This window comes from Saccopteryx bilineata, chromosome 10, assembly GCF_036850765.1.
Source record: "Saccopteryx bilineata isolate mSacBil1 chromosome 10, mSacBil1_pri_phased_curated, whole genome shotgun sequence".
NCBI classification, from domain to species: Eukaryota; Metazoa; Chordata; class Mammalia; order Chiroptera; family Emballonuridae; genus Saccopteryx; species Saccopteryx bilineata.
The window spans coordinates 33302720-33323345 of record NC_089499.1 but is presented as its reverse complement, the minus strand read 5'-3'; the positions used below and the strand labels follow the sequence as shown (position 1 = coordinate 33323345).

Below are 20626 nucleotides of genomic sequence, written 5' to 3'. Positions count from 1 at the left end.
TTCTTAAATAGAAAAAAAAGGGGCCCTGTCAGAATTAATAACTAGCTCATTACTGACTAACTGGGTAGTTAAACCTGCTATTCATTATCTTATTATAGAATTTTTTTGTCTGTTTTGTTCACAAGCAGAACATTCAGTATTGGGAGAATACTGATGAAACACTGGATCCCAGTATAATTCCAGTGTGATTTTTAAATTATGAGGCTCATCATTACATCATAACGGGCCTTCCACAAAGCATCTACTTTCTGCACAATAGACTATCACATGTTTGTTCTTTACTATTAGGACTATCCTAAAATTAAAACAAAACAAAGCAAAGCAAATAAAATAAAATAGCATGTGCACTCAGCTGACTTAAACAGTAAGGAGGGTTATCACAAATAACAAGATGTGAAATTAGGTGGCTCCAAGATGACTGCTTCAGTTCTTCAGTGCTGTCATATAGGACAGCTAGGCCCCTTCCAGCTTTACTGTCAGATTCAGCACAGACCTAGGATAATTCCCTTCACAGTCACAAGACACCCGGCAAACTTCAAGGGATTGTACTAGACACGTTGCTGTTCAGTAGAAAGGGGCCTTTCCCTGACGTGTGACCAGAGTTGGCACACCTCTCCTTTCTAAACAAATCACTTTTAGGCAGAGGAGGATAATCATGATTAGGTTACACTAGTAGGGATTTCTCCAAGTCATGTGGGATGGAGGTGGGCATTCAAACAAAACTGGGGACCTGTGAGGAAGGCCACGGTTAGAGCCAGTGAAAAGGCAGCCAACAATACGTGATGTACTACCCAGAAATAGAAAATCTTGGCATTTTATTTCAATAGTTTGATTTTCCAACCATTATGAATTAACCACATCACCAATACTGAACAATACTTTGAGGACTTGATTTATTTTTAAAGGGGAAAAAACAAATCATCAACAATTTATCTTACAGACAAAAGGCTGTCATTTGATAAATGGCAGACAAAAGGCATTATTCAAAGCTTAGAATATGAAATAATAAAGTTACACTTTAATTCTGACCAATTAAAAAGAAGGTTTTATCTCAAAAATGTTTCCTATTAATCTCGTTTTTCTCCTCTACAAAAAGTAAAACTACTGACTAGACATAAGTCAACTCACACCTAGAGTAGTGAGATGAGAACACATCAAAGAGAGCAGCCGGGGTAAGGGGTAGATCTAAAAACCACGTCACAAGTGACAATAAAGCTGAAAGTATTTTGTCTAAAAAAGTCACGTAAAATATAACAACTTTAAGATATTTGAAGTGCTGTCACTGTGAAGTAATACCAAATTACATTGTTCTGGAGATAAGAATTAGGATCAGCCTGACCAGGTGGTGGGGCAGTGGATAGAGCATTGGCCTGGGACGCAGAGAACCTGGGATTCCAAACCCTGAGGTCGATGGCTTGAGTGTGGGATCAAAGGCATAACCCCATGGTCATTGGCTTGAAGCCCAAGGTCGCTGGCTTAAGCAAGGGATTACTGGCTTGGCTGGAGTCCCCCAACCCCCCTAACCCCGTCAAGGCAATCAATGAACAACTAAGGTGCTACAACAAAGAACTGATGCTTCTCACCTCTCCCTTCCTGCCTTTTTGTTCCTGTCTGTTCCTCTCCAGAGCTTAAAAAAATAAATTAGGATCAGTGAACAATAATAAGCATGAAGATAAAATCTGGTTCAATATAAGATAGTACTTTCATCTAGCATTAGTTTTTTCTGAAGATGGAATAATGTTGGTTGCTCATAACAGGGCAAGGATAAACATCCCAACCAACCTGAATATCTGAGGGGTCTATGCACTTTATGTGTAGTCAGTTGTGACAATGTACCTGCAAAGTAGTTTTTGCTTGTGACTTCACAAATAAAAAAACCTGGGCTGGACAAGTCAAACATTGAAAAAAATCATATGGCTTTATTTTAATATAAATAATCCTTCAAATAACAGAAAAGAAAATGACACTAGGTTGGAGAAAGAAGGTCTTAGAGAAAAGTGTTAAAAGAAACTCATATTCCAGAGTCCATACTTACTTTGCCCTTTAAAATTAAACACCTGATTTATTACATCAGATTATTATTTCCTTGAGTTGGGATCTCCACAACCTTGTTACAATCCCAAATAAACTCTACAGACCTAAGTATTTAATTCATTCAAGCATGATAACTATCAAAAAGTAACTTGGGCCTGACCAGGCGATGGCGCAGTGGATAGACCGTCGGACTGGGATGCGGAAGACCCAGGTTCGAGACCCTGAAGTCACCAGCTTGAGCGCGGGCTCATTTGGTTTGAGCAAAAAGCCCACCAGCGTGAACCCAAGGTCGCTGGGTCCGGCAAGGGGTTACTCAGTCTGCTGAAGGCCCGCGGTCAAGGCACATATGAAAAAGCAATCAATGAACAACTAAGGTGTTGCAACGCGCAATGAAAAACTAATGATTGATGCTTCTCATCTCTCTCCGTTCCTGTCTGTCTGTCTTTGTCTATCCCTCTCTCTAACTCACTCTCTGTCTCTGTAAAAAATTAAAAAAAAGATTATAAAAAAAGATTATAAGAACTTTAAAAGCCTGAGATATCTGTACTTTTTTCAAACACTATCAATTAAGAAGGTTGTTTTATTTCAAGTAACATTTAAATTATAGTGCCACCTAAAAAAACAAAACATTTAAAATGTTTCCAAGGTAGATTCCAGATTCTATTAGAAAATAAAGTCAGGTATATAGCTCTTAACCATTCCATATACAAGGATTTACCTTTTTATAAATAGTTTGCATATTATGCCCAAATTGATGGTTATGCTTCAGTAGTTTCAACTTTCTTACCCATCTATACATCACTATTGTAATTTCATTATTTTTTATGATGAATTTTAAAACAATTCCTTATGTAAAGTTAGAAAGTTTGCAGAAAACAATGCAAAAGCACCATCCAGTGGTAAAAGATGAAAATTACAACTTATACAGTGATCAAGCAGCAAAAGTAGTTGAGTTTGTGACTCTACCTGGTCTCCAATATACATTTCCAAGAAAAAAATAAATAAATGGGCAATATGATATTGACAATGTCTATTTGTTACTATTTCCCCAATCAAACCTTATTCTTACTATCTTAAGTTCAACTCTTCTTTTTCAGACTTGCCCACCCATTACCCAAATGCTTGATTGATTCAGGATAGGAGTATTTCAAGATTCCTCCAAAGCCTTAGCTGAGCCAGAGGTTAGAAATAAACAGTATAAAGAAGAGAACTAAGGTGTGTGGGGGTGAGGGGGGGTGGGGGGTAAATTTCCAGTGGAATTCTAGTTAGTAAGAGTCACTCAAGTTAACAACAAATGAAAGGCATCATACGTATTTTTTTTTTTTTTTTTTTTTAATTTGGAAGACAGTCCTGAAAGGCCAGGTACAGATTCACAATTGGCTAACTCATACAGAATTCAGGATTTCTAAAGAGAATATTAATCTTTAATGATCCAAATTATTCCAATTTGAAGAACAAAACCTAATGTTTTCCCAATAATCTGCTCCCCTCCTACCAGAATACAGGTGAATAAAATGTTTCAGCTTTTAGCATAATAGCTTTCTAATCACCTCCTCTTCTTTAAAAAATGTTTAAGAACAAATTATAACAAAAACCCATAAAGGTGATTTTTTGTTTTGAAACAATTTTGCATCAAGCCTACTTAATATCAACTGGTATTCTCTTTAGATAATAAAGTATCTAACAAAAAGTACAGCTGGTTGTAGCTTGGTAATGGTAAAGAAGCCAATTTTGGGTTATCATTTGTTTCTATCTACAGAATCTTTCAATATGCTTCAATTTCAAAGAAGCCCAAGAATGCCAATGATACCACACAAGCTTATACATATTATCTTCACTAGTGCCTTCTGTCTAATACTTCGAACTTTAATTGGATTTTTCTAACTCTTTCACTAAAACACAGGAATCACTCACATAATTGAAATTCCCCAGTTATTATGAAAGGACTAGTAATGTTTACATAGTGTACCAAAAACATGTAACATTGAGATGAGCAAGGTGATGCATATAGCTGGAAAAGAGATGAATGAAAACATCTGATAATTTATTAAGTTTTTCAGGATAAAAATAAAACTATTTGCAGTACTATTCTTTTCAGCTATTTTACATTCTCTTTTTCAAGATACAACATGGAAATTTTAAATTAAATTTTAAGCTCCTTCTACTGAAAAACTATTTTAATATTAAGTTGCTACATTACATTTTCTAGGAATACAAGGCCTACCACATTGATAAGTGTCTACAACAAAGGATTCCAGCTGCTACTAAGTATTTTTCACATACATATACTAATGTATAAAAGCTAAGTTTAAATGATGAGGAAGCATAAACAGCAACAAACTAATGCATTACAGAGCTGCCTATATTACTTCAGAGAGACCACTGGAAAATAACCTACCATAATAGGAATCCCCATACTATTTTCCTCTGGTGGAAGCAGTAGTTGTATTGTTTCAATTCCACTCTCAGGCCTGTAGCAGAAAACAGATATCAAAAGCAAGAATATACTGACACTAGACATGAAGGACTATGATATAAAAATAACTAGGTACCTTATAATAATGAATTATTAGATAATATTAAAAATCTTTTTAATTCAGAACTCGGTTTCACTTTTCTATCAAGAAATAAATTATTCATCTATGTAATAAGACAGTTTTTAGAGCGTTTCTTTATATGTGAACCAATCCTTACTGTATTATCAGATGAGACTCAAAAGTGGGGTCTGAGTCTTAGAGGTGCTAGCAATAACACATTCTGGTTTTAAAAAAGAATTATTCAAATATATTCACTCTAACAATCAAATAATTTCAAGGGGGTATCTTAATTTAAGAAACTGTCTATAAAGTATAGAATAGTCAATCTACATAATTTCAGAGTATTTAAAAAATGTTCATTTTAGAAGTATATAAGTTTAAGAAATCTCAGTATTTCCCAAAAAGAAACACTGGTAATTATTTTCTATAGGTATACTTTTTTTTTTCAATTCTGATGGTTACTGTTTAGTAAGTTGCTTCTCCCCATCATCCTCCACTTAACAATATGGACATTTGCCCATGTCCTTATATATTCCTCTAAAACACTTTCAATAGTAACATATATAACATTACTTTCAAAAGTAATATCTTATTGTATTTAACCAATTTCCTAAAATTAAACATTTAGGTTGCTACTAATTTTTTTTATTCTTACATAATAATTTTTCTAGGATCTTATCCCAGTAGTTACTTTTAGTAAAATGTCTTGTCTTCAAGTAAATAAAATTAGGCCTAAAATATTCTGGAACCATAATTCTCTGGTGCAATTGCCTAGAAAGAACAATCGTCAGAATTAAGTTCCCTGTATAAAAGTATGCTGACAACCACATTTATTAATCTGAAAAGAGTCATCAGTCATTACTTTTGTCACTGTGGTTGCTGCTATGTTCTAATATGCCTTTCCAGCATGTTAGAAAACAGAAACCATCCTGTCCACTCTGGTGGATGGCTACAGTGAACGTTAGCTACAGTTCTAAACACAGTAAAATTTGTGATTTTCCTCATCAAAATTCTTTATGAACAAATTAACCCCATAAAAATATTAAAGGGCCATTACTTTTATTACTACCAAATTAATGTAACAAACATAGTAACATTATTAATTTGCCATTTGGTGGCAGCATATACAAAAGAAAGTAAATTTGCCAAACACTTCTATTTATTGTATTATCACAAATACAAACGTAGTCTTCCATGAGTCATGAATTTTAAATGTTTCAAATGAAAAATGATGCTTTTTAGGCTTTAATAGTTATAGTTTAAGCTTATGTTAATAGTCAAGCTCAAAATAATATCATGAGCAAATTCCTAATTAATTGATTAAAAATAATAACTTTGTGTTACTATAGTATTTACATTTTAACTGTCTCAAAGACTGTGTTCTTCATGTTTATCAAAAAAAGTAATTGAGCCTGGCCTGTGATGGTGCAGTAGATAAATGTTTGAAACCTTGGGCCTGCCCAGTCAACAAGGCACAGATGACAAGCAGTCAATGAACAACTGAGGTGAAGCAGCTGAGTTGTGCTTCTCACTCTAACACTCCCCTCTTCTCTCTCTGTAAAATCAATAAATAAAATCTTAAATAATCATAATAATAAACAGAAAAAAGTAGCTGCAATAGCTTTTATTTGTACATATACACACACATATACATACACAGGGGTGGGCAAAAGTACATTAATAATAATACAAAAATAAACTATTTCACATACAACTGTAAACCTCTATTTTGCCCAATCTTGTGTGTGTGTAAATCATGTAAAAAATTACATTTTCCTACTCTTATCAAATCCAGCTACCCTGGCGTTCCACACTCATGAACAATTTATTCAATAATCATTTGTCAATAATTACTTATGTGCCAAGTACAGCAGTGAACAAGAGAATAACTTCTAGCTTCATGAGGCTCACACAAAATCTCACGTTTGCCTTTTCCCATATTTGTAATATGAGGTGTTAAAGACCAACTTGAAAACCTAAATATTATAGCCTGACCAGTGGTGGCACAGTGGATAGAGCATTGACCTGGGACACCGAGGACCCAGGTTCGAAACACTGAGGTCGCCAGCTTAAGCACAGGCTCATTTAGGTTGAGCACAGGCTCACCAGCTTGAGCCCAAAGGTCACTGTATTGAAGACTGGGGTCGCTGGCTTCAGCAAGGGGTCACTGACTCAGCTAGAGCACCCCATCCCCATCAAAGCATGTATGAGAGGCAATCAATGAACTGAAGTGCTGCAACTACAAGTTGATGTTCCTCATCTCTCTCTTCCTGTCTCTCTAAAACACAAAAACAAACAAAAAAAACCCTCAAAACAAGATAACTACATCATATCTATCCAATTGTAAAACTGAAGTCAAACTAAAACAATTATCAACAAGTATGACTGTAAAGAGGCAATATAATTGGTACAGCCACTTTGGAGAAAATAAAAATTACACAGTAAAGGTGAACATGTATATATACGTTCACAAATCCACTTCAGGGAACTTTGATATGGACACATGGAGACACACCAGAACATCTACTGAAGCACTATTGGTAATAGCTGAAAACTGGAAACTACCTAACTTCAGTAACTACCTAACTTCAGTATGTTAGGGGAATAAACTATGGTTTATTTGGATAAACCATAGCAATCACAGTAAGTGTATTAACAGGGATAAAATTTTAAAACAATGCTGCAAATGACACATATAGCATACCATTTAAAAGTTTAGAAAACACAAAAATGACAGTACATTTTGTTATATGTTTATGGATAAGTAAATACAGTGTAAGTGCAAAAAACTGAATATTATGTCAACTTTCAAGTTGCTTCACCTGGGAAAGGATGGGAGTGGGGCTCAGTCTATACATGTGACTATTTTAAACACAAAAAAATACTGTAAAAGTATTAACATTCCTGGTGATAGGTACTTAGGTTTCTACTAAATTTTATTTTAGTCTATGTGTCTAAAAACTTCAATCTAATTAAAAATATTTTTCAAGAAAGATCTGCTTGGCTTCAGTGTAGAAGATGAAGTAAAATGGGGAAAAGACTAGAAAAGGGCAGAATGGTCAGAGAACTATATTAATCCAAGTGAGAAATGACAGCAGCATGAACCAAGACCATGAAGGTAGGAAGGAGAAAGAGAGAGTTAGGACTGGAGAGTTCTTCATACAGTTATGCAAGACTGGTACGCCCGTAAGCTATTTTCTTCTCTTTGTCCTATATTGTTGAAATGTCTGTACCTATAAGTCAAACCAAAGTAAAAAAAAAAAAAAAAAGTCCCCAATGTCAGCTTAATTTGGAGGCTGTCTTATAAAAATTCAAGTTTGATTATGTCACCTTCTAGTTAGTAAACTTAGGCTACCTTTATACAAAATTATTTAGTAAAAATCAAAGACTAGGCAACCTCTATTCAGAAACTCTAATTCATAGCATTATCATGTATGAATTACTCACATAATGTACTAAAGACACATGCTTGTCAACTTGCACTAAAACTTGTCACTTTCACTGTGTATCAGATAAAACCCACAGCTTATAAATGACATGTAAAATGTATCACCTCTAATTATCACCATAAAATTGCTATAAACATGGGCCTCAAGTGTCCATCCAATGGATCCAAACAGAATTATAGGCAAAAACACTGCAAATTCCAAAAAGAAATCTAACACCTAAATAATGACTCAACCCAACTGAATAACAATGTCCCGATACATACAATTTGAATCTGAGAGCATCCTTTTATCAAAACTAGTATTTCAGGCCCTTGATCAATGTGACTTCTGGTTACCATGTTTCCCCAAAAATAAGACAGTGTCTTATATTAATTTTTGCTTCTAAAGATGCTCTAGGTCTTATTTTTCCATGAACAAAAATTCATTTATTGTTGAACAAAAAAAAATCAACATTTATTAATATACTGTAGTCATGTCATCACAAACATCAGCATAACCAGCTAAACTCTGAATTCCATCAAGAATTTCTTGTGACTCTATTTCCATGTACAACAATCTACCCTGTTTCCCTGAAAATAAGACAGTGTCTTATATTAATTTTTGCTTCTAAAGACGTGCTAGGTCTTATTTTCAGGGGAGGCCTAATATTTCTAAGCTTGAAAAAAATTGCACTAGGTCTTATTTTCAGGGCATGTCTTATTTTCAGGGAAACAGAGTAGTTTGATTGGTTAGAGTCATCCAAAACACCAAAGTTGTGCATTCAATCCCCGGTCAGGGCACATAGAGGAAGTGACCAATAGATGTACAACTGAGGGAAACAATAAATGAATGCTTCTCTCTCTTTCTCTCCCCTCCCTGCTGCTACCTCTCTGTTCCTCTAAAATCAATCAATGAAAACACTAGTATTTCAGATAATTCCATTTTATATGTGTGCATGCATATGTATTCACACACAGTTATAAGAGCTTATAGACAGATGACAACCCAAACAGACCCAGCTCTGATTAAGGTCCAGAAGTTCAGATGATTACTATACTTCCTATCACAAACACTACAGTAAGACCCTCAGGCCCTGAGAAACATCACATGGAAAGTACTGCTCTCAGACAATTACCAAAAATATGCTACCTTCTGGCAGTCATTTTTTATTTAAATGTTGAGGTAATGCAACTTTTAGAACTGAACATTAGTTTCTTTAAGGGTTGTCTGCTTAGCAACATAAACTGCCAGGAGAGACTATACTCTAAGAAAAAAGGAATAAAATAGGAAAGAAAAAAAAAAAGTACTCACTTTACTCTGTTCTACTTGTGCTTTTATACAGAGTTGCTTTCCAGTTTGTAATGCCCAAGCTCTTCAGAAACTCCATGCTCATCTTTTTATTACATTAGGGGAAAGAAAAGTTTATTTTTTTTCTTGTCTTTTGAGAATCATTCATTTTTAGAGACAAAGATGTTAGGTATTGTAACTTGGGCTGTCTGGTTGATACAACACTCTGGGCATGGGTATTATTGAATATAGTTCAATTAGTTATTAATATTGACCTCATTTTTGTGTTTCTTCTCTTTTTAGTCCTTTATAGAGCCATTTTTCCTCTTGTTTCTACTCCTAAACTTTGTCTTTTATTAGATGAAATCAGATGCAACTAACTCTGATCTTTGAGTTAGGAACTTCTACTACACAGGTAATCACTCTCGGGTAAGTGACAGGAAACGCGGTGTTTTCGAGTTAGAACAGATCTAGGATTAGCTCTTTACCTTGGGTAAAATCACTTAATCTCTCAGTAAAAGAATAATGCCACTTACCTCAAATTTATATAAAGCACTCACTATATTTGAAGTAATTAGTAGACATAAATCCCTTTTCCACCTTTCTCCTTCCCTCCAAATGTCCCAGAGTAGCTGCTGGGTCTCTTGTCTTTAAGGACCAACACAGAAGGGCAAATTTAGGAGATTAGGGGGAAAAAATCTTTCTAGGTCACATCAAGGTGCCTCAGGAAATAACCAAAAGGGCAGAAAAATGGGATGAAGAAGAGCTCAGTGCTCCAAACACCACTCAACCAATGCCTCTGTCAGAAGACAGTGGTATAAACCAGTGGTCCCCAAACCCCAGGCCGTGGACCGGTACCAGTCTGTGGGCCATTTGGTACTGGTCCGCAGAGAAAGAATAAATAACTTACATTATTTCCATTTTATTTATATTTAAGTTTGAACGATGTTTTATTTTTTTTAAATGACCAGATTCCCCGTTATATCCGTCTAAAACTCACTCTTGACGCTTGTCTCGGTCACGTGATACATTTATCCATCCCACCCTAAAGGCCGGTCCGTGAAAATATTACCTGACATTAAACCAGTCCGTGGCCCCAAAAAGGTTGGGGACCACTGTATAAACCATAGGCTTCACTTGGTAAAATGGATCTGGTGGTTTTTGAAATATAAATTCTGAAAAATCACTAGTGTTGACAATCCCACCCAGTACAAATACATGTATTACAAAACTGCACCTTCAAAAGTCATTGGGGCCCTGGCCGGTTGGATCAGTGGTAGAGCGTTGGCCTGGCATGCAGGAGTCCCAGGTTCGATTCCCGGCCAGGGCACACAGGAGAAGCGCCCATCTGCTTCTCCACCCCTCCCCCTCTCCTTCCTCTCTGTCTGTCTCTTCCCCTCCCGCAGCCAAGGCTCCATTGGAGCAAAGTTGGCCCGGGCGCTGGGGATGGCTCTGTGGCCTCTGCCTCAGGTGCTAGAATGGCTCTGGTTGCGGCAGAGCAACACCCCAAGATGGGCAGAGCATCGCCCCCTGGTGGGCATGCCAGGTGGATCCTGGTCAGGTGCATATGGGAGTCTGTCTGACTGCCTTCCCGTTTCCAACTTCGGAAAAATACAAAAAAAAAAAAAAAAAAAGTCATTGGGGTGACCATCTTCAACAGTTCACTTCTTCCCTGTCAGAGGTTTGACAGCACACAGCACTTATAGCCACATCTCATCTGTCAAAAATGACAAGTACTGTTCAAGGCCCAATCCTTTGTGCCTCTGCAAAAAGGGAAATTTTTGGAAAGCTACTGACGATGTCTCACATAGGAAAAGAGTGGGATAACTAATCGTGGCACAGAAAGAAATGCAGATGAGCACCGAGAACTAGAACCAGGCACTCAAACAGCCAAGACATTCACTTGTTAGACCGTGGGCATCTTCTCTCTCAGTGAAGACCAGCTTCCTCGAGAGAGTGGCAAATGTGAAGATGGACAGCTCTCAAGTACTAACTACCTCATACCACACCACAGAGCAGCCATTTTCAACCTTTTTTATTTCATGGCATCTATAAACTAATTACTAAAATTCTGCAACACACCAAAAAATACATTATATTTTTTGCTGATCTGACAAAAAAAATTTGGTTTAATTTTGATTCATTCACACCAGGTGGCTATTGTGTTGGCTGTTGTCATTTTTTTATTTGACAATTCTAAGGGAAAAGAGGTCAGTGTCCTTGACTAAATAATCAGACACTGCATGTTTTAAAAATTCTTGCAGCATGCCAGTTGAAAATCATTACCACAGAGAAATGACCCCCTTTCTTGGTTTCAGTTAAAAACTCCAGGGAATTATGACTGGCCATGTAAAGGGAGGTGGGGGGGGGCAGGTGGTGACCAAGTGGTGGAGATTCTGTTAAGTTCCATTAGAACCACATGGTAGAGGACAAAGAGATGGAGAGACAGAATCCAAAAGTAAGGAAGTAGTGTTGCTGTAAGACGCAAACAGTATGTAGGCAAAACGAAAAAACAATTTAGTGGGATAGTAAAAAAATCAGTTTTGGAAATCAAAGAGATCTTGGTTAATCCTTAATTAGCCAGCAATAAACCTTGGGCAAGTTATAACCTCTGACTTAAGTTTCTTCATCTATAAAATGAGACTAAAGTAATATTTAGAAAAAATATCCACTGTGTTGGCACAGTGGATAAAGCATTGACCTAGAACACAGAGGTCGCAAGTTTGAATCCCTGGGCTTGCCCTGTCAAGACACATAACAAAAAGCAAATTCTATGAGTTGAAGCTCCCTGATTTTCCCTTCTACTCCTCCCCTAAAAATCAATAAGTAAAATCTAAAAAAAAAAATCATAAAGTTTCTAGTATACTCCCAGTACGCAATAGGGATAAAGATAGAAATGCTCTACTAGATCATTAATTCATTAAATCTCACTTTTTTCCTCCAGTAAAGTTAGAAATAATTGAACATTTATACACTCATTGTATTAAGTGTTTATGAAAGTTCCTGGCATATAACACACATGCTTCTGTCATTCAGATTCACAGAATTTCAAGGGAATCAAACCAACACTTGATTATCTCAAGAAGTATGTTATACCACCTCTTAACTAGAAAAGGTCTTTCTTATACTGAGCTAAAATCACTTCCTGTAGTTCTCATTCACTAGTTCCTATCTGACACGATAAAAGTCCATTCCTCCCTGGCCGGTTGGCTCAGTGGTAGAGTGTCGGCCTGGCGTGCAGGAGTCCTGGGTTCGATTCCCGGCCAGGGCACACAGGAGAAGCGTCCATCTGCTTCTCCACCCCTTCCCCTCTCCTTCCTCTCTGTCTGTCTCTTCCCCTCCCGCAGCCAAGGCTCCATTGGAGCAAAGTTGGCCCGGGCACTGGGGATGGCTCTGTGGCCTCTGCCTTAGGCGCTAGAATGGCTCTGATTGCAGCAGAGTGAAGCCCCAAGATGAGCAGAGCATCGCCCCCTGGTGGGCATGCCGGGTGGATCCTGGTTGGGCGCATGCGGCAGTCTGTCTGACTGCCTCCCCGTTTCCAGCTTCAGGAAAAAAAAAAAAAAAAAAAAAAAAAAAAAAAGTCCATTCCTGCTTCCCCACGACAGGCATCCAAATATCTGCAGCAACCATTAATGCCTCCCATTCCCCTGTCCAGGTTAATTTTCCCAGCTGTACATTCCTATTTATCTGAATTATTCCATGTAACACAATTCCAAGTGTATCTCCACTCTGAAATTATACCTACTGCCAAAAACATGACTATTCAGATGTGGAATAGCCAAAATTGGGGCCTCCTTGTCACTTCCCTTGCACCAACCACTAGACAACTGCCACATGCGCTGATATGTCAGCGAGATGTACAACACTTCCTCCCACTTCCATCAACAATATGCTACTGGAATTAGTGTTCTGAAGAACAGGATCTTACATTTCTCCCTATTCAATTTTCCTTTGTCTTATTCATATCTGATTGTATCAGCCTGTCAAGATCAATCATTTAATATCCTTAATCTGTTATCCAAAGTTTTAACTATATATTTTAGACAGTCAATACCAGTGGTGGGATTCAGCTGGTTCACACCGGTTCAGCAGAACAGATACTTAATTTTTTGTTGAGTTCGGCGAACCAATTGTTAAAGTGGTACTTGTAATCAATTTCTCAATCTTTTAGAGCCAGATTACTGGACTATTGAAGAAGTACTAGTTCATGGAAAGCAGCTGAAGAGCAACTGCTCATATTTAATGACATTTTTAGCTACAAAATTGATATTAATGATTATCATGATTTTGTGGAAAACATTTTTTTTTAATTTCCTGAACTATGCAATTCCTAAAAGCGTTCAAAGAGCTAAAAATATTGTCAGAACAATTGCTTTAAGTTCAGCAGAAGCAGAAACGGGTTTTTCAAAGATGAACATAATATATATGTTCAGAGAAGAGAAGTTCTTTGTTTCTAATATATCAAACACCATGACTATTAGTCTGATCGGCTTATCTCTAAAGGTACTGCTATTTCTACAGTGAAAAGTGAGATGATGATATTCAGATAAAAGTGAAGAAAATTGCAAGCGAGGATGTCAATCAAGAAGCAATATGAGCCTGACCAGGCAGTGGCACAGTGGACAGAGCATCGGATTGGAATGCAGAGAACCCAGTTTTGAAACCCAAAGTTGCCAGCTTGAGCGCGGGTTCATCTGGTTTGAGCAAGGGGTCACTTGATCTGCTGTAGCCACCCCCAACTTCCCCACTCCCCCCACCCCCGTCAAGGCACATATGAGAAAGCAATCAATGAACAACTAAGTGCCACAATGAAGAACTGATGCTTCTCATCTCTCTCCCTTCCTGTCTGTCTGTCCCTATCTGTCCCTCTCTCTGTCTCTGTCACAAAAATTAGAAAAAGAAGCAATAGGAAAATATCCTAACAGCTTTATTGTTTTTTGTTGGTATTACTGTATTTTTCACTCCATAAGATGCAACTGACTATATAAGACACACCTAGGGTTTTCAGGAAGAAAATAAGAAAAAAAATATTCTGAACCAAATGGTGTGTTAAAATATTTAATAAAATAACCATATTTTTCGCTCCAGTTTTAAAACTTTCTTAAAACATAATCTAGTTTTGTGTACCTCTTTTATTGTTCTTATTTAAGCATTAAATGCATGAAATAATCAACTACCTTTCACTTTATAGTTTTTTTATACTTAAAACAATCATTAAGGCAGAGAACTGGTTGTTCAATTATTTGAATCACACTACTAGTCAACACTGATATTCAGTCATATTATTGGGTCTCTTCCTTCCAAATATACAGTTGAATTACACTTCCTTATTGACCCAACACCCAAGTTTGGGGTGGTCACATAACCTGTTTTAATCAATTAAATGTGAGTTGATGTGATGGAAGCCTTTGAGAGGGGATACACTATTCATCAGATTCCTTTTCTTGCACCACAAGTACAAGCTAACGCTAATGATTAGTGCTTCATCTCTCCTGCAAACAAGTAACTCTTTTTTTTTTTTTTTTGTATTTTTCTGAAGCTGGAAACGGGGAGAGACAGACTTCCGCATGCGCCCGACCGGGATCCACCCGGCACGCCCACCAGGGGGCGACGCTCTGCCCACCAGGGGGCGATGCTCTGCCCCTTCGGGGCGTCGCTCTGTTGCGACCAGAGCCACTCCAGCGCCTGGGGCAGAGGCCAAGGAGCCATCCCCAGCGCCCGGGCCATCTCTGCTCCAATGGAGCCTCGCTGCGGGAGGGGAAGAGAGAGACAGAGAGGAAGGAGAGGGGGAGGGGTGGAGAAGCAGATGGGCACTTCTCCTGTGTGCCCTGGCCGGGAATCAAACCCGGGACTTCTGCACGCCAGGCCGACGCTCTACCACTGAGCCAACCGGCCAGGGCCCAACAGGTAACTCTTTAAATATTTTTTTTCTTTAAATATTTTATTCTAGAATCTCACCCAAGAGCCACGTCCAGCTCTATAATCTCCCTTCTTCCCCTTTCTGAAAAATGGAGTAAACTTTCCATCTCTAATCTTCAGGTTAGGGACCTGCTATGTATAAAACAACTGCTTAGTCTGGGACATGATCTCTGCCCTCAAGGAATTTACAGTTAAAAATGTCAACAGAACACTGGAGGAATGAGTAAAAGCAACAATAGAAGGGATTTTGAATGCCCTACTTAAGCAGCATAATATAGTGCTTAGGACTACTAAACTCTGAAATCACATAGCCATAGGTTGAGATCCTGGTCTCAACTTCCTCATCTATAAAACTGGAATAATGAATACCAAAGGACTGCTTAAAGAATTAAATCAGACAACACAAGTAATGGACTTAGTTCTATTTAATAGTAATATTATCCTAAAAATAATGGTTAGTAATTGAAAAAAATTGATACACTCACATGACTAATGATATTTATATTTTAGATCCAGTAGCAGTAGATTTAAGGATGAGTCTACAGTCCAGAAATACAGTTAAAAGGCTGTTACAGTAATCAATGATTCAGGCAGATAGAGAGAATGAAGAGAAAAATCACCAAAGGGTTTAGTCCTGGCTCTGATTAATAATGGTGTAATCTTTTTTTTTTTTAATAATTTTATTTTCTTAATGGGGCAACATCAATAAGTCAGGATACATATATTCAAAGATAACATGGCCAGGTTATCTTGTTCAATTATGTTGCATTCCCATCACCCAAAGTCAGATTGTCCTCTGTCACCTTCTATCTAGTTTTCTTTGTGCCCCTCCCCCTCCCCCTTTCGCTCTCCCTCTCCCCTCTCCCCCCATAACTACCACACTCTTATCAATGTCTCTTAGTCTCACTTTTATGTCCCACCTACGTATGGAATAATACAGTTCCTGGTTTTTTCTGATTTACTTATTTCACTTCGTATAATGTTATCAAGATCCCACCATTTTGCTTAATGATCCGATATCATCATTTCTTATGGCTGAGTAGTATTCCATAGTGTATATGTGCCACATCTTCTTTATCCAGTCATCTATTGATGGGCTTTTTGGTTGTTTCCATGTCCTGGCCACTGTGAACAATGCTGCAATGAACATGGGGCTGCATGTGTCTTAACGTATCAATGTTTTTGAGTTTGGGGGGTATATACCCAGTAGAGGGATTGCTGGGTCATAAGGTAGTTCTATTTTCAGTTATTTGAGGAACCAACATACTCTTCCATAATGGTTGTACTACTTTACATTCCCACCAACAGTGAATGAGGGTTCCTTTTTCTCCACAGCCTCTCCAACAATAATGGTGTAATCTTGTACAAGTTAACATCCTCTCCAAGCTTCAAAGATCTGACCTAGACGATTAAAGTTTATTTCCAGTGCACCACCTCATTTTAATTACTTTATATTTTATCTGTGTCAGTAAAACAAAATCTCCAAATAATTAAATGCTAAAAATTACCTTCAAATGCAAGCAGCAAACACAAGTTATGCACAATGTCAAGGACTGGAAGAAAACTGCATTTGTGATTAGGCTTTCTCTGAGACAGCCAAAAAAAAAAAAAAAAAAGTACTCCTATAAATCTAGACACTGTTGAATTACGTTTTCTTTGCAATATAGATTATATCACTTTGTAAATAAAAACACTAGAGCTTTCTACAGAATAACATGAAAAACTTTCAAGATATACTTTCCATAGTAAATCTCTGAATAAACAAATTTCTAAATCATCTAATACAGTATTACTTTCTATTTAATCTCTTCATCAGTTACAACTAATAAACAAGAAAAATAAAAGGCATTCAAACTAGAAAACAAGTAAAATTATCCTTGTTCACAGACAACATGATCTTACACGTAGAAAATGATACAGATTCTACAAACACAATATTAGAGTAAATTCAAGAAAGTTGTAGAATACAAAAATCACATAAAAATAAATTTTTTAAAACTATCCTAACAACAAATAATTGAAAAGAAATGAAAGACAAATAAATGAAAAGATATTCTATGTTCATGGACTGGAAGATTTAATATTGTTAAAATGTCCATATTACATAAAGCAATCCATAGACTCAACAAAATTCCTATGTAAAATCCTTTTTTTTTTCTTTTATAGATTAAAAAAACCCACTCTAAAGTTCATACATAATCTCAAGGGACTCTGAATAGCCAAAACAATCTTGGGAAAAAAATCAAAACTCAGAGGTTTCCCATTTCCTGATTTCAAAACTTACTACAAAGCTACAGTAATCCAAAGTGTTGAACTAGTAATAAAGACATACAGACCAATGGACTAGAACAGAGCCCAGAAATAAAGCCTTGTGTAGATGTATGGCAAATGATTTTGAGAAGGGTTGCCAAGACTATTCAACAGGAGAAAGGACCGTCTTTTCAACAAATGGTGTTAAAAGAGCTGGGTATCAACATGCCAAAGAATAAAGTTAGACCCTTATCTTACACCACTTAAAATGGGCCCTGGCCGTTGGCTCAGTGGAAGAGCATAAACCCAGCATGTGGAAGTCCCGGGTTTGATTCCCGGTCAAGGCACACAGGAGAAGCAACCATCTGTTTCTCCACACTTTCCCCTCTTCTTTCTCTCTCTCTCTCTCTCTTCCCCTCTGGCAGCCAAGGCTCCATTAGAGCAGAGTTGGCTGGGTGCTGAGGATGGCTCCATAGCCTCCGCCTCTGGCGCTAGAATGGCTCTGGCCGCAACGGAGTAACGCCTCAGATGGCAGAGCATTGCCACTGGTGGGCATGCTGGGTGGATCCCAGTCAGGCACATGCAGGACTCTGTCTGACTGCCTCCCCGCTTCTAAGTTCGGAAAAAAACAAAAACAAAAACAAACTACTTAAAATGGATCAAAGACCTAAAATGCAAGAGATAAAACTCTTAGAAGAAAATAGCCGAAAAGCTTCATGACACTAGATTTGGCAATGATTTCTTCAATACGACACCAAAAGCAGAGGCAACAAAAGAAAAAAAAATAATGAACTTAATCAAAATTAAAAACTTTTGTGAATGAAAGGAAACTACCAATGTCATGAAAAAGCAACCTACAGAAAATATTTGCAAATCATATATCTGATAAGAGATTTATATCCAGAATACATAAAGAACTCATGCAACTCAAAAACAGTAACAAAAAAACCCTGATTTAAAAACGGGCAAAGGACTTGAATAAACATTTCCACAAAGATAAACATATGGCAATAAGCACACAAAAAAGATGCCCAACATCACTAATCATTAGGGAAATGCAAATCAACACTACAAAATACCACTTCACACTCATTAGGATGTCTATTATAAAAACAAAACAGAAAATAAATGTTGGTGAGGATGAAAAGAAATTGAAACTCTGTGCATTGCTGATGAGAATGTAAAATGGTACCGCCATTAAACAAAGAATAACCGTATGATCCAGAAATTCCACTTCAGGGGAAATATCCCCAGAAGAACTGAAAGCAGGGACTCAGTTATTTACATACCCACGTTCACAGCAGCATTAATCACAAGAGCCAAAAGGACACTTGAGAAGCATTCCAAGTGTCCATGGATGGATTAACAGATAAACAAAATATGGCATATACATACACTGAAATATTGAAAAGAAATATCCTTAAAAAGAGGATAATTTGAAACATGCTAAAACATGATGAAACTTGAAGACATTATACTAATAAGTCAATCACAGAAGGACAACTATGTGATTCCACTTACAAGTAGTAGAAAGGTAGTTAGGAGAAGAAGGAAATGAAGAGTTCATGCTTAATGGGTACAGAGTTTCATTTTGTGAAGACAAAAAAATGTTCTGGAAATGGATGGTGGTGATGGTTACACAACAATGTGAATGTATTTAATCACTGAATTGTATACCTTGTAATGACTACAATGATATACTTTGTGTATATAAATTTTATCACAATTAAAAACTAATAGAAAAATAATTTTTCCTTTCCTTTTATATAAATGAATTATTTAGAATTCAGAATAATATATATTTTTGTTTAATTTTTAAACATTAAAAATTTTAATGTTTATTTTATTGATTTTAGAGAGAGGAAGGGAAAGCTGGAGAGAGACAGAAACATTTGTTCCTATACGTGCCCTGACCAGGGATCAAAAAGGCAACCTCTGTGCTTTGGGACAATGCTCTAACCAACTGAACTGTATAGCCAGGGTAAATTTTTTTAATTTAAAAATTTTTTATTTATTGATCTTAAAGGAAGGGGGAGAGAAAGTGAACTATTGATTCGTTGTTCCATCTATGTATTTATGCATTCATTGGTTGATTCCTGTATGTGCCCTAACCAAAAATCAAACCCGCAATTTCACATATTGTAAAAATGCTCTAATCAACTGAGCTAACCGGCCAGACCCCAAATAAAAACTTTTTTGCCCTGACCGGTTAGCTCAGTGGTAGAGCGTCGGCCTGGCATGCAGAAGTCCCAGATTTGATTCCAGATCATGGCACACAAAAGAAGCGCCCATCTGCTTCTCCCTCCACCCCCTCCTCTCTCTCTCTCTCTCTCTCTCTCTCTCTCTCTCTCTCTTCCCCTCCCACAGCCAGGCTCCATTGGAGCAGAGTTGGCCTGGGCGCTGAGGACGGCTCCATGGCCTCTGCCTCAGGCACTAGAATGGCTCTGGATGCAACAGAGCATCACCCCCTGGTCGGCATGCCGGGTGGATCCCGGTCGGGCACATGCCAGAATCTGTACAACTGCCCCCCCCCCCACATCTAACTTCAGAAAAATACAAAAAACAAAAAACCCAAAAAACTTTTTTAAACAACTGAAGTATTCTGATAGATTCTGATACACAGACAAAAAAGGCCTTTATGAAGACCTATGCCCCTAAATATCTCATGTCACCTGTTCAGATAGAATAGAAATATAAGTATAAATTATTTTTATCTAAAATAAGGAAAGCAGAGTGTAAGAAGAAACTAAATGAATACAAAGCATAAAAATAACATATCTACTTAAATGTTTCCAAAAAAGTACATTGGTGATTAGAAAAGTTTTTTTAAAGCCAAATGTTCAAACATAGACCCTCCTCACATTTAACTAGTGAATAACATCTAAATATACAAATATCAATGCTAAGAATTATTTGTACTAGCTGAAGAAAAAAAAGAAATTATGGTCTTTTCCTCATAGTCTAGTTCTTAAGCCCCACTATAAAGTGACTATGGGTTATAAGGTTCCCATGGATTAAAGTAGTACACAAAAAAAATTATATTTACAAAATCAGCTTAAGGAAAATATTAATGCGACCATTAAGTTTTTAACTTGACCCCTGACAAATTTTCCTCACTGGTTTCTCTGCATCTTCCACAGCTTTGCACACTGCACAGCACTGTTCACTGAC

The 20626-nt window shown here is 37.1% G+C and overlaps 1 protein-coding gene across 6 annotated transcripts in view; it reads right to left on the bottom strand.

The window, feature by feature from the left end:
- The window catches only part of ANKRD28 (ankyrin repeat domain 28), a 179095-nt gene that overhangs the window by 131725 nt on the left and 26744 nt on the right, over window positions 1-20626 (bottom strand). For 2 of the 6 annotated variants that reach the window (XM_066244376.1, XM_066244380.1), the window contains one exon: window positions 4433-4505. The exons of the other annotated variants lie outside the window; for them this stretch is intronic. In XM_066244376.1, coding sequence (XP_066100473.1) covers window positions 4433-4450 — 18 coding nt within the window. In that variant the 5' untranslated portion in view covers window positions 4451-4505. Of the gene's footprint in view, window positions 1-4432; window positions 4506-20626 lie in introns of those variants that run through there. 6 annotated transcript variants of the gene reach the window in all.